Source organism: Siphateles boraxobius, unplaced genomic scaffold, assembly GCF_051911475.1.
Source record: "Siphateles boraxobius isolate OS27281-9 unplaced genomic scaffold, OSU_SipBor_1 20, whole genome shotgun sequence".
Classification (NCBI taxonomy): Eukaryota; Metazoa; Chordata; class Actinopteri; order Cypriniformes; family Leuciscidae; genus Siphateles; species Siphateles boraxobius.
The window spans coordinates 20,346,604-20,360,329 of record NW_027508811.1 but is presented as its reverse complement, the minus strand read 5'-3'; the positions used below and the strand labels follow the sequence as shown (position 1 = coordinate 20,360,329).

Below are 13,726 nucleotides of genomic sequence, written 5' to 3'. Positions count from 1 at the left end.
TATTTAATTAAGTATTTAATTACAAATTACATTTAATTTATTTTTGTTAAGGAAAATACAAATTATAAAATACTCAAAAGTAATTAAATACGTATATCAAATACATGTAATTAAAATACTGCCCATCTCTGCAAATAGAAGATGATGAATGTTGCAAATAAGGGAAATGAGAGTGAAAGACGTACTTTTTTAGCAACACAGAGAGTGCGCAGTCCCTCTCTTGCATACTGGTCCAGGTGTTTCTGCGTCCGTTCAATTACTTCCCTTGAGAAACCATCTTCAGCTGCACCCACATGCACACATAGTCAAAACAAATACTTGAGTATACACTCAACACTGGTGTGACAATATCGCATCCAAATTTCTGAAAAGTAGGACTACACAAAATGACAATATGGACTAGTACATTTTTAATCCTCAACAGTCTGTGATTACAATAAATACTCAGTGTGCTCAAACTCAAATGGCAACACTGTTCAGTCTGTAATCTACTAAATGTACTCCACACACTTAAGGGATCATGACTTCACATTTAAGACATTTTTTAAAGGTCTTAATTAACTGATGTTTGCTTGAGAGCCATGTCTTAAGAACGCTGTCATGCGTGAGACACTGCAAACATCAAGAGATGTGAGCTTAACGATCCAAAGCATCCATCTAGCGAAAAATAATGGAAAAGAAGTGAAGAGGAAAGCAATAATGCCTGTGTGAATAGACCCTTAGAGAGGTTTGATCTTTTGTACACTTTTGGGCCAACAGAAATTTGCCTTTTAAGCCTTGATACAGTATGTAAGCAGAAGCAATGTGAGATGTTAAAGATTATCATATTGTTGATACTGCTAGATGTAAACTTAACTACAACTACCTTTACAGGTATGTGTTAAAAAGTGGGTCCTTCACAAAGCGATCATCATATGAGGTGGACACTGGCATCAAAAAGCTTGAAACCCCTGGATTAGTTCACCATCATGGCCATGGATGAGAAGAATATACATCCATGGCTAAACAATAACTACTGTCTCTCAAAACAGCTTGAAAATGGAAGCAGGGGCCTATATATAACATTTATATTAATTAAAAGAAACTCTCCCCACACTTAATGAACTTAATGTTACATGTGTATTTTGGCTCTTTAAATATAAGTTTGAAATTACACAATTTTTGTGGCAGTCTAACCCTGACAGTACTGATTCTCAACAAACTAAGCCCAACAGCCAACTTTACAATATTTGAAGCGTTTTTGGGACAGTGTAGACCAGAGGTCACATTATAATTTCTCACTGTCCCCCATTTTGACGGACAGGGTCGTAAAAATTCTGTCATTATCTATTATTACCAGTCATTTTAATTTTCATATTTTAATGATATAATACATTTAATAGCTTTTGTTTTGTTTTCGTCCACATTTCCATTTTTAATCATGAAATTATAGGACGAGCATAAGGGCAAGATTATGCATTTATTTATTTAGGAACAAAACAGATGAACAGAGACGTTTTCCATAGTGACAGTGGAGGCCACTAAAACAAGCTTTTGAGCCTGAACAGGCAAATGTGACCAACGCAGAAAAAAAAAAAAAAAATACAATTATTTAGATTATGATATGAACAAAACATGAAAAACTAACTGAACTCAATTACATTTATGCTTTGTATCTGCCTGAACACAAACCTCTCTCCTGGTCAACTGGACGGGGTTGGAAATTACAGATACGAGTTACAATAGATCACCCTCAGTGTAATCTGTCAAAATGACAGCCTTCAGATTTTTCCATCACTGATAAAAAAAAAATCAGTCAAATGATAGAAATGGCCTCTGGAGTGAACTAACCTTAATAAAACATAAATGAGCTGCTTTGGTAAAGCAAAGACGTCACTTCACATACCTTCTTCAGCCAGCTCCATAATGACGTTATCAGCTCCTTTAGTGTAAACCACCACGTCTCCAGTGAGGGGATGGCGCACCACCACAGACATCCTCTTGCGGGCAGAATGAAATGGCAGTACGTGTAGCAGAGGGATGGACAGTGGCCCTGTGCCTGGAACAGCCACAAGGACTTGCTCTGGGGACCGGCCCAGCAGAGTACACCCATAAGCCTTTGCTGCTTGCACCAATGCCGCCTCATCCGGGTTCTCTGCCTCGTACAACAACTCCTCTGCCTCATCATCACTCTCAGTCTCATCAGCAGAGTTATCTTTGGCCTTCTGTATGTGGTCCACGTCCTCACCCCACGCCCCACTGGGCAACAGCACAGGAGTGACAGGGAGGGACAGAGTGCTTGAAGGGGTGCCAGAAGGTGTGATGGGGGACTGTAGCGTTTTGATGGGTGTTTGAGGGTTACTGTTAGGGAAGTAGGAAGCCGAACGACCCCGGGCGAAGAGTTTCTTGGTTAGGCTGGGAGGAGTGTCCGTGTTTTGACTAGGTGAATAGGGAAAGCGGGGTAGACTTAGCTTCTGAAACATGGCCTTCATCTCCTCTAGAGAGCGCAGGGGAGTGCGAACCACAGGCATCTGAACCTGATATTACATTAACAGATTTACAAACATACAAAGAAATGCACATATAAGAAGTATCATTTTTTGCAAGCCACAAGCAGGCACTGAATATCAATGTCTGTTCCTGCATCCATTAAAAACGGGCAAATATTAAGAACCGTCTTAAAAAATCATTGTTTACCCTGCTCTAATGGTTACAACATACTTCATATGAATTATATTTTTATTACAAAAAAATTCTACCTAGCCGATTGAGATGCCAAACTACATATTATCAAAATGTACTAATTGTTTAAAAAAAAACTGTATAATTAGAAACAGCTTCAAAAACAGCTGGACACATTTTTAAGGTGCGGTCACATTTACAGCTGTTTAACGACTTTTCAAAGGCGAAATCCTGCCATTTCAATCGGAATCCATGTGATCTGGAATTTTGTGTGTGAAGGCGAAAAATTTTCCCCAACTAGATTCTGGATTCAAGTTGGTCATGCGTTGGTCATGCAGATTCGCAGTGCTGACCAACAGAAAGCTGCTTTCTGCATGAGCTTCAGACTATCAGTTAATTAGTAAAGACTTGGATCATACCACGTGTCTTGGCTGAGTGGGTGAGGAAACTACTACAGTGTTGCAGACAGTGAGGGCGAGAAAGAAATCTAGGATGTGAGAGATTTCAGCAGCTTCCTGTTGGAGAGGGGAACGCATGGGGGATGACAGTGTGCTCAGCTTCACATGAAGCTGAGGGTCTGGAACAACAGCACACTCCTAGAGAAAAAAAATATTTATGATTTATTTACTTGTGACAATAAATACTTGAAGTGCTTGTTACAGTGTGTTACTGTGAAATTAATAGATGACCAATACAGGGAGTAACGAAATAAAGTAATTAAGACAAGGAAAAGTACACATGCAGAGTAAATACCAAAGATAAGTCTTTTCTTTTCTCACCATGGTGCTGCTGAAGGCTCCAGGTGTGTGTCTGCGTAGCGTGTCATTGACTGAGTGCGTGTCAGACTCTGCAGTGAGGGTATTGAGGCACACTGAACTCCGGTTGCAGCTGAGCGATTTACAGCTTAGAGACTTCCCGCTAGCGCGTGACCTCAGGGTTAAAGAGTGATCTGCATCGCCACAGCTCTGCGCCTCATACTGTTCCAGAGAAATCGCTGAGGAGAAACACACAAATCATGACCATGACGGTAGCTACATATTTTCACGCATACCGGTAAACACCCATTTATACTTTTGATAAAATGTGTGTGTGTATGTATATATATATATATATATATATATATATATATATGTGTGTGTGTGTGTGTGTGTGTGTGTGTGTAGTTTGAATTAGTTGTTGTGATCATTTTTTTTTCATTTAATTATGTTAATATAGATAATGTACAATATAATATAATTCAACATAATAAAATAAATCACAACTAATCTCATGATTTATTATCAGTTTTTAAAGAGCAGAATGAAAAATTTAACTGTAATATGGTAAATTTGGTAAATGTGTTAAAAATGGGTATATTTTTATAATAAAAATAAATATCTTAATATTAATCAATATTAATCAATTCAAGCATTTTAAGTTTGACAGCCTAAAAAAAACATTCCGTAAAATCATCAGATCAAATTAAGTCAATAAGCAAGTCAATCGATTTAAAACTTTAATTGAATTTTTTTATCCTTATAAACAGCATACTCAAAGAATCAATCAGTCATATTTGAAGGCTGTTTTGAAGTAGACTGACCGTTCTCATGGTGAGGGTACTCGGTTCCTGCCACAGTGCAGCGGCGGAACAGCATGCGGTTCTCTGTGAGGGTTCCCGTCTTGTCAGAGAACAGGTACTGAATCTGTCCAAGATCTTCTGTGATGTTCAATGCTCTGCACTGCACTCCTGTGTCCAGTTCTGGGTTATACAGATTTAAATCATTCTGAATAAAATATATCTGTCCTAGCTTAACAATTTCTATCGACACATAGAGGGAGATGGGAATCAGCACCTACAACACACAAAAAAGAAAGAGGATGACAGCAATGTCAGATACATAGACAAGTAAGATTGGTTATATACTTAAAGTATTTAACTGAAAACCTGATTCATGAACTGTAAAGGATAGGCATGATATACTACAACATCTTGAATATCATTGTACATTTTACAGGTTAAAAACTTTTTATAAAGAAATCACAAAAAATAGGGCAACAGAATACAGAATTTATGCAAACCAGATTTAAACCTGCATCAAACAATCATACAATTTGATATACTTAAATTTACTGACGATTTAGCTAAAGCATTAGATAATAATTGGATTAGATATGACATGCATGTGTCCACTCACTCACCTGCAGAACAATGATCATAGTCCAAAACAAGTAAAAGGCAGCGAGAGCAGGGTGCGTGTCATCAGGAATCATGAAAATAGAATTCTGTAGTCCACTCAACCAAACACCATGACCTATATATCACAATCATATTTTTACCAAACCCACAAAAATAACACTAACCGTGTACTGGAGCTGCACGATTAAAGTGACTGTAATTCTCATTTTGTTACAGACTGTAATTTTTTATTTGTCATTGAATCATTCATTGAAGAGATTAGTTCAAAAACGCTCATTCATTCAGTCATGAAACAAGTTAAGTCTTTATGTACGAGTCATTGAGTCATTGAATCATTCATTAAAACTCAATTAAAAAAATTATTTAAAATTAATTAATTTTTTTTTTAAAATAGACTGCTGTAATTAACATTTTGCTGAATCTCTAATAAATTACATTACTGTAAAATGTAATATTGTGTAGCTGCCTAATCAGAATCGTAGTTGAATTGTGACCTCTATTTTAAACAAAACTATCAAGGAGTCGTTTTAGACAACCTCGAGCGAGTACAAATGTGTACCAGATGTCATTTGTGCCAACTGCCATTAGAATTTTAAATGTTGAGAAGATATGAATATGAGTAGGGGTGAATATGTATGCATAGATTGTATATGTACATATGGGAATTTTATTGTTTTAATTGTTTTATATTTTTTATGTATATTGTTATGTTGGTGTATATGTGTGGTGTATAGTGAAGCCAAAGACAGATAACTACTTGAGGACATTAAAGGAACTAAACTAAAGTAAATCATAATTTTCAATTTATCTAGAATCGTGCAGCTCTACCTAGTCCTTAATAGATTAAATGCTGACACAAGTACATCAATGACCACAATACTGACCTACAGCAGAGATAAGGCACATAAGTAGCAGTAGAGCGACACTCCAGAGGACGTCCACGTTGAGTCTGCGCTCCAGTTTACTTCGTTTGTAGCGCGGCCCACTGTTATTCTGCATCGCTTTTGTCTCGTGACCTGCATACAATCACACACAAGCTCTTTATCTTTCTACAATCTCATCATATCTTTTAATGTGAAGCTCTTTATCTTTCAACAATCTCATCATATATTTTGATGTGAAAGTGACCTGCATAGACTACAATGCCAATCACAGTCTCCGTGTTCCTCACAGTGCAGCTCCTCAGGAGCAGGTTTTCACTATGGAGTCCAACCCGTCCTTTACCAGGATGCTCCCTGTGTACATACAAAAATTTAAAACATTCTTTAAAATGCCTTGTTTATCATTTACAGAAGCAGTTTACTGCTTACTCACATGAAGCCTCTGAACCGTCTCAGGTCATTGTTGGGATTTTCACACTCAATGCGACTGCTGTAGTTTTCTGGAATGAATTCAGATCCCTAAAGGAAGATCACATTCACAATTTTTTTAAACTCACTGTTCAGAGAGGTTTTTATTTTCACAATGTTTTTATATTTTTATTTTTTATTCTTATAATTTGTAGTATTATGTTTAATGTTTATTTGTATATGTCCACTGGAAGCCTCAGTACCAAAACAAATTCCTTGTGTGTGCAAGCACACTTGGCAATAAAGCTCTTTCTGATTCTGATTCTGATTCTGCCAAACTATTTAATAAAGTTTTATTTTAAGAATTTCAGCATTTCAGAGACTTTGTTCTTTATAATGATGGTTACACCCTACTTTATGCCCCACAAAAAAGTATTTTAATTTAGAAATTCAGAGAACATTAGATGATGTGATTTAAAGTAATTGCCTACAGTAGAGGCGGCCAAAAGTGATGTACAGAGGGTATATTTGTTTTTAAAAACCCTAAAAGTTCTATTAAACCATCAAAATTTGAGAAAAATATTTTAAATATATATTTTTAAACATTTAAAAAACGAATAACAAAACAATAAATTATTTGGAAAAAAGGCAAAAAGATTTTATTTCCCAATGCAAAATTAGAAAATGTATAGAAAACCAAAAAGCTCACAGGAAAAAGCATACACTGACTACAACATAATCAGTTCTGCATATTTCATTGGTTCTCTCTTATTTTCCATGCGTTCATAATTGCTTTGTATGACAGCCTGGCCAAAAATTATGTCCGCAAAACTTGCCATGTTTCATTGCATTATCAGAAATAAAACAATTTACTCCAAGCACAACTACGCAACATGCTTATAAAATTATATTATTTTAATAATATTTGGACAAAGATTTTCCAAGGACCTACATCACTTTAGGCCACTTTTGTATATATGAAATGCATTTTTTTTTAAAGCTTTATAGATTTCAATAAAAAAAAACAATTACCTTTATACAATTTTTTTGCAATGTGGAATTAATCTATTTTCTGTGAATTGCGAGATTTCCGATTTATTAGCCACTATAGGTAAATAACTAGAAGAATAACAAAGTGCAGTAAAGAGTAAAACTATTTGTGCTATTTGTGCCAGTGTTTATGACAATACATTAAAATAATATGGAAAGAAATACCAGTTTGCAATATCAAACAGCATAACGAGCTGTTTTGTACAGCTAAAAATGACTGGAAGCGGATTGCGGGGGAAGACACACACATTCAATTTACAAATGGCCGAGTCCGCTCTTAAGTTAAAAATAAGGTGGAAAAATACAGCAAAACACATTTTACCTCATATATTTATAGAGAACAAAAAAAAATGGTGATGATGAAGATGACAATGAAATGCATAGACACACACCTGTTGTGGCAGGTCACGGACCACCTGCCTCTGTTTGAGGTTGGTTTCTCCATCCAGGTTGGCAGTCTCGATGTGACACACTCCATTAGAGTCAGATGAGTGTAGTAGCACCATGTCAGCAGGAATGATCTCATTACAGCAGAGACGGACCAGATCACCAACACACACCTCCGCCCAACGCCGTTCAACATACCGCAGATGCTTCCTTCAATACAAACACACACTTTCAATGCTTTATTTGAATTCACTATTAATATTGGTTAAACCCAACAGAAGGCACAAATGAAGAAAGGCACTTTTCTAGAATAATTGAAACAGAGCAGTTTTCACAAATTGTTTTGCTTTTCTCAGCACTGATTTTCAAACATACAGTTCAAACAACAGTTTTGGTGAAATAAATATCTTAAATATTAGGCATACTATTAAAGTGATTAAATGATAAAAAATCAGTCTACTTCTACAGTCGGATGACTACGGAATCTCATTGGGGTTTTTTCAGAGCAAACTGTCAGTCTTTTCTGGCTGATGCTATTAATACAGAATTAAAGGCAGAAAATCGTAGCTACATGTTAAATTTTTTACATTTAGTGAAACATTTGGATTTGCATTTAAGATGTGGAATATTGATTGCTTTGTGCATGGCAGTATATATATATATATATATATATATATATATATTAAAAAAAGTAGTCTTTAAAATATCAAACGTTTTTTTAAATAAAAATCTATTATTTTATTTTGTCTATATATAATTTTACTGTAAAGAAAAGTTAATAACCTTAAAGGTATTATCCCATAATAAACCTCAGAATACAGATCAGGACCCTGGTGTAAATCAACGGGTCACTTATGATCCTGAAGGGGTTTATTTTGCGATAATGATTGGCTGACTGTAAATTACATACAGTACTCTGCTTATTTAAAATGTTGAAATTATCTCATTTTGCAAAATAAGCAAGAAAGAAAATAAGCTATTACATTGATGTAGGAAATTGGCTTCCAGAAATAACAAATAACAAATGCATATATACAGTTTAGTGCTTATTAAACAAATATATTAGACTGCAGAATACAGTATTCCAGAAAAACCTGTAAAATGTGTTTATTATTACTTAAAACAGCCCTCTCAGTATTGATGGCACTGGTCTTGCTGGTGGTATTATTGACTATCTGCAGAACCACTGTGAAACAAACCTACAACAAAAAGTATTTAATATATACCTGCAGCATGACAAAAACATACATTCTGTATATGCATTTCCAATGATGCTTTGTTTCTATGCACTGATGTGCCATATCATTTAAGCACAAAGCATATTCAACATTACTGTTTTATTCCTAATAAAATAAACACACCAGCCTCAATGACATAGTAAACAAATAAGCCCTGCGCTTGAACAAAAGGAAGGTAGAGCGCTGCTGGTGTCCCTTGTATCCTCTGGTGCTCTTGGAAGGGTTAAATGTTCATAAAAAATTGTAAAAAAATACAAGTCCAGGCACTCAGTGGGTTACAAAAGTAAAAAAAACTTTATTGTTTGATCGAGGGCTAAACCATTAAAAAAACCCAATGCGTATCGGCCCACTGGCCTTCATCAGGGTGTTGCCCTGCGCTTCATTGTCACCCACAGCAACAGCTCCAACTCCAGAACAGAAAAACAAATATGACCCCCTGCGGCAAGGCGATCACATGGGAGCCCTTTTAAACTGAGCAGCATTAACAGCTTTGCTAGATCCAAATGTCAGATAACACAACACTTTGGTACAATATTTATCAGGACATTAGTGGCAACTGTGTACAGGATCAACATGAAATCAAAGGTATTTCTAAACTTTTGCCTGTTCTATTTTGTTCTTGTCAAGGTCATAGAATTTATTAACTCATTTCATGGAAAATGCAGAATATCACAGCTTAAAATAAACCTTTACTAAAGAGATAATTATTAAATTTATAAAATAAAACAGAGATCAATAATAACTATACTTCAAGCTAACCATTAACTAAGAGCTGCACTAATAAAAAAATGACGTGCGTGGGCTATAGCACAGGACACAGTTTGGAAACAGACATGTAATGTAGCCTGAGCACATTGACTGCAATTTGCATCAGATTATAAGACACATTGTAGCTGTGACACTTTAACATGTAAATCCAAATGGCTGTATTTGGAGAAACCAATGTGTGCTACATTTGACAGTGACACATCCATTGAAGGTATTAAGCCACACCTCCGAACTGTTTGAAGAACAGTGTTAGGATCAAGAAACTGTCAAAAGTAAAATATCTGGGTCAAGTCACCTCACAGCTAGATGAGGTAAACATGGTAAACATGCTGTTGAAGAACAAAAAAGCATATATTATACTGAATACATATTATGCACTATGTCATGATCCACTGATAGCAGATATCCGCCGCCTAACCAAATAGGTTAAAGTACAAGCTGACATACTTTACAGCTATAAATTATGTGTATTACGTGTATATTTTCAATTCTAATGTTCAGAATGTTTCATGTTTTTACCTGTCATACACATCACATAAGCAGTTATTGACCTTTTGGTCAGACTTGCTTCGCCGTTGGTCCTCCCAAAGGTCTTTAACAGCAGTTATGGACATCACGAAGACAATAGGAATGATGGAGATCTCTGGCTGAAACGCGTTTACAATAGGCACAAAGTTCAATGCACCCAAGAAGACGAAGTATACATTGGCAAAACGATGAAGTTGCTCGAAAAGATTCTTGGGGATGAAGGACAGGAAGGTGTACTTAGTCGTCCGGACCTTATTCCTGCAGTACAACTGCTGTAATTCCTTTACCTCTTCATCTTCAGTCCAACTTGGCATGACAAGCCTTCTGTTTTTGGTCAGATCTTTTGCCATGACATCTTGATCAAGGTCTAACGACTGAATCATGGAAGCTTGACTCCTCTTCTCCAGGAAGACCGTCTGTAAGACTGGTCCAGCCAATTCAGGCAGTTTCTCTATCCCCAGCATGTCCAACAGGTCTCAACATCACTAGTTAAATTCATGTTTATGATTCTGTCCAAGTAAAGATCATGCATGTGCAAGATCTGACACTTAAGAAGTGAGAAGTGCCCTTCAAAACCTTTGTCTTAAGAGTAGTGTGTGGCTAAGAAACCTGCAATGATCTATAACATATAGACCTGGCCGCTCCTTATCCAGGAAACACTCCCAGGCATCATAAACAAACTAGACGTAGAGCTTTTTATGACTCAGAGGCAGTGTTTAGACCGAAAAACCAAGGGCTGGTAAATAAGCAACACGTTTGCAGTGTGACATTTATCTCAGACAGAGAACGCTATCTATCACCCTGAGCCCTGGACTTTTGAAGCCCAGACGGTTATTATTATTACTATAAAACTTAAGGACTGCATACAATTACAACCATTGCTTTATCATTGCTGTTGTAGATACTGCATGTGAGATATTATTCATATTTTGTATTTTATAGTGGCCATAGTCAAACAGGGAGAGAAGGAAAGTAGGGTGTCCTGTGTCATATGTTGTGTTATAAGAAGTGAGCACTGGCTCAGGAGGTGGGAGGGGCATAACTGTGACATCACAGACTTTCACAACTACATTTGAAGTTTCACATCAAGACACTAGAGATCATTAAAATATCTCTTCAAGGAAATACTGAAGCATTGTTATAGTAAAAGACCCTTTATCAGCTAATTTATTTACATAGACAGCTGAGGAAGGACAAGGAACAAAGTAAAATCATTAATTCTAATGGGTAAAGTCCTTGAGAGCCTAGAAGGAAGTTTTGCACAATATGGGAATTATGCAATGTCATTTCTTGGAAATTAGCTCCTCATCTCAGAGGCACAGTGTTTGAATAGTGAATCTGTGTGTCAATACTTCTTAATGAGAATAGTGGGGAGTTCCACGTTTATGGAAAAAAAGTAATTTTTACTACCTATTAAACAATTTAAAGGCTGTGACACCAAGCAGACAGTCAGTTGTCTGCCAATGCCAGGCTAACATTGCCATCTTTTCAGCCAATTGAGCATGTTGACCCAGCATCAAAGATGTCTGTGAGAGGGATCACTCTGATTGGCTGTTTTGCTTAGCAAACCAGAAAACTGGATGTGACGAAAGCAAGCCAATGACAAGGTCAAGAGGACGGAACGGAAAATTAATCAGCAAAATATCAGCTAAAACTCGTTTTATTGTAGGTGTATTGGAAATTTGTACAACCAAATAAATACTTTTTTTTTTTAGCAAAACTATGGTTAATTTGTGGTTATCATGGTCTAACTACAATATCCATGTTTTATTTTTTATTTGTAGTAAAACAATGGTACATTTTCGTAAGGGGAGAGAGACAGGGCCAGCATGTGTGAATTACCACAACCTTTATCTTTGAAGTTCACTAAATTCACTAAATTCCCGCCGTCTCCATGACTTCACCCAAACCCTTTTCTTTTTTCCCCATGAATTTTCTGTGAAAATCATTCCAAACACTATCATCGCAATTCCTTCCTGCATATCGTCTGCCATGCTTATTCTGAAGTCTCGCAAGATTATGCGAGATTTCCTGTGTTCACAGTCGAGATTCACAGATCTAGGATTTTTTGTCCTCGTCTTTGTGTTCTACCACATTTTGAAAATCTTATAAGATGTAAAAAATCTTTTGGTGTGTAGCCAGCATTAGTTATACTTCAATTGATTTCTGACATTAGGATCCTTCTGAAGGATATGCAGAGAGACCGATGCTACACCGGGGCCGTAACAGTTCTGGGGCCTCATTTATAAAACTTTGCGTAGGATTTGCGTCAGAAGTGGCGTACGAATGAAACATAGGACGTGCGTACGCACAGAAATATTCGGATTTATAAAACCGTGCGCACGCACATCCTACGCATTTTTCCCTTAATAAATCACAACCAATTCTAAATATAGCGCAGCTTTTACGGCTTCATGTCACGCCCATAGTTGCCCATAAATAGTCCGTGAAACGCCCACAAGTTAATATTCATCGATTGCGAAAGCATGGTGAACACAGAGAGGAAATCAAAAAAACGTAACTTCACTCAATGTGAATTAGAAGTTATCGTGGCGAAGTGGAAAAGAGGAGAAAAATGTTGTTTGGAGGGCACAGTGTGGGCATTACTAATGCCAAAAAGGCACTTGAGTGGCAAATGGTTGCAGACGCCGTAAATGCTGTAGCCTCAGAACATCGGACTGTGGCCGAAATAAAAAAGAAATGGTCGGACATTTGCCTCATTTGCCAGCAAGTCTTTTGCTGTCTGAAGATGCGTTCACTCCGAATCCTTCCATTTTCCACATCTTCTAAGAGCGCAAGATCAGCCATTGTGCGTCATTACGCATTGTGATGGGGCATTTTATTTCCATCCATTTAATTGCATCCATTTAATTTTAATAGATTAAAATTGCGGTTATAATCTACTTGGAAATGGGAAATAGTTCAGCGCAAATGTAATTTCTAGCAGTTTTCTGAATGTTTGAGACATACGTCATACTTTATTTTATCTAAAATAAAACAAACTAATGGCATATGCATGAATACCATAATTCCGTAGCTGATAAAGACATTTTTACTAAAACAACTTTCCCCAGTGGACAAATAATCTATCTATCTATCTATCTATCTATCTATCTATCTATCTATCTATCTATCTATCTATCTATCTATCTATCTCCCTAATTATCTATCTATCTATCTGACTGACTATCTAATTGCATCTATATCTGCTCCGCCAGACGGACACATTGGCGAGAATATCAGTTTTGTACATTATTTCGTTCTGTTTACCATCTATGAGGATGAATTGTATAACATGCCAATATTATTGCAGAACATATTTCACTTTTCTTTTTGCAAATAGGCCCTATGTGTTAATTTGCATTTCTGTTGCAGATCGATCAAACGGGTGTTCGTGTAGGCTGTTAATTGTAAGACTTGCTTTCTGAAGCTTCGTTTTATTTATGAGAGGCAGTATTGCCATTTATTTTACACAACGGTCTACAGTTTCACACACTTTCACGTGTTTCTTCCATCTGCCGACGGTGTCGCCATTTCTCATTTCACCCGTTTTTGTGCGTACGCCTGGGTCAGAGCTTGCGTGAAGGACCGCACATTTTCCCGTCAAGTTTGCTTTTTATAAATACCAA

At 36.6% G+C, this 13,726-nt stretch overlaps 1 protein-coding gene across 3 annotated transcripts in view; it reads right to left on the bottom strand.

The window, feature by feature from the left end:
- atp10d (ATPase phospholipid transporting 10D) overlaps positions 1-13,726 on the bottom strand; it is a 29,446-nt gene that overhangs the window by 8,380 nt on the left and 7,340 nt on the right. For 2 of the 3 annotated variants that reach the window (XM_077237409.1, XM_077237410.1), the window contains 10 exons: positions 7,569-7,773; positions 6,152-6,237; positions 5,966-6,072; positions 5,722-5,853; positions 4,840-4,952; positions 4,241-4,493; positions 3,441-3,655; positions 3,081-3,257; positions 1,886-2,516; positions 186-283 (listed from right to left, as the gene is read on the bottom strand). In XM_077237409.1, the coding sequence (XP_077093524.1) occupies positions 186-283; positions 1,886-2,516; positions 3,081-3,257; positions 3,441-3,655; positions 4,241-4,493; positions 4,840-4,952; positions 5,722-5,853; positions 5,966-6,072; positions 6,152-6,237; positions 7,569-7,773 (2,017 nt within the window). Of the gene's footprint in view, positions 1-185; positions 284-1,885; positions 2,517-3,080; positions 3,258-3,440; positions 3,656-4,240; positions 4,494-4,839; positions 4,953-5,721; positions 5,854-5,965; positions 6,073-6,151; positions 6,238-7,568; positions 7,774-10,088; positions 10,692-13,726 lie in introns of those variants that run through there. The other variant, XM_077237411.1, reaches the window with a different exon arrangement.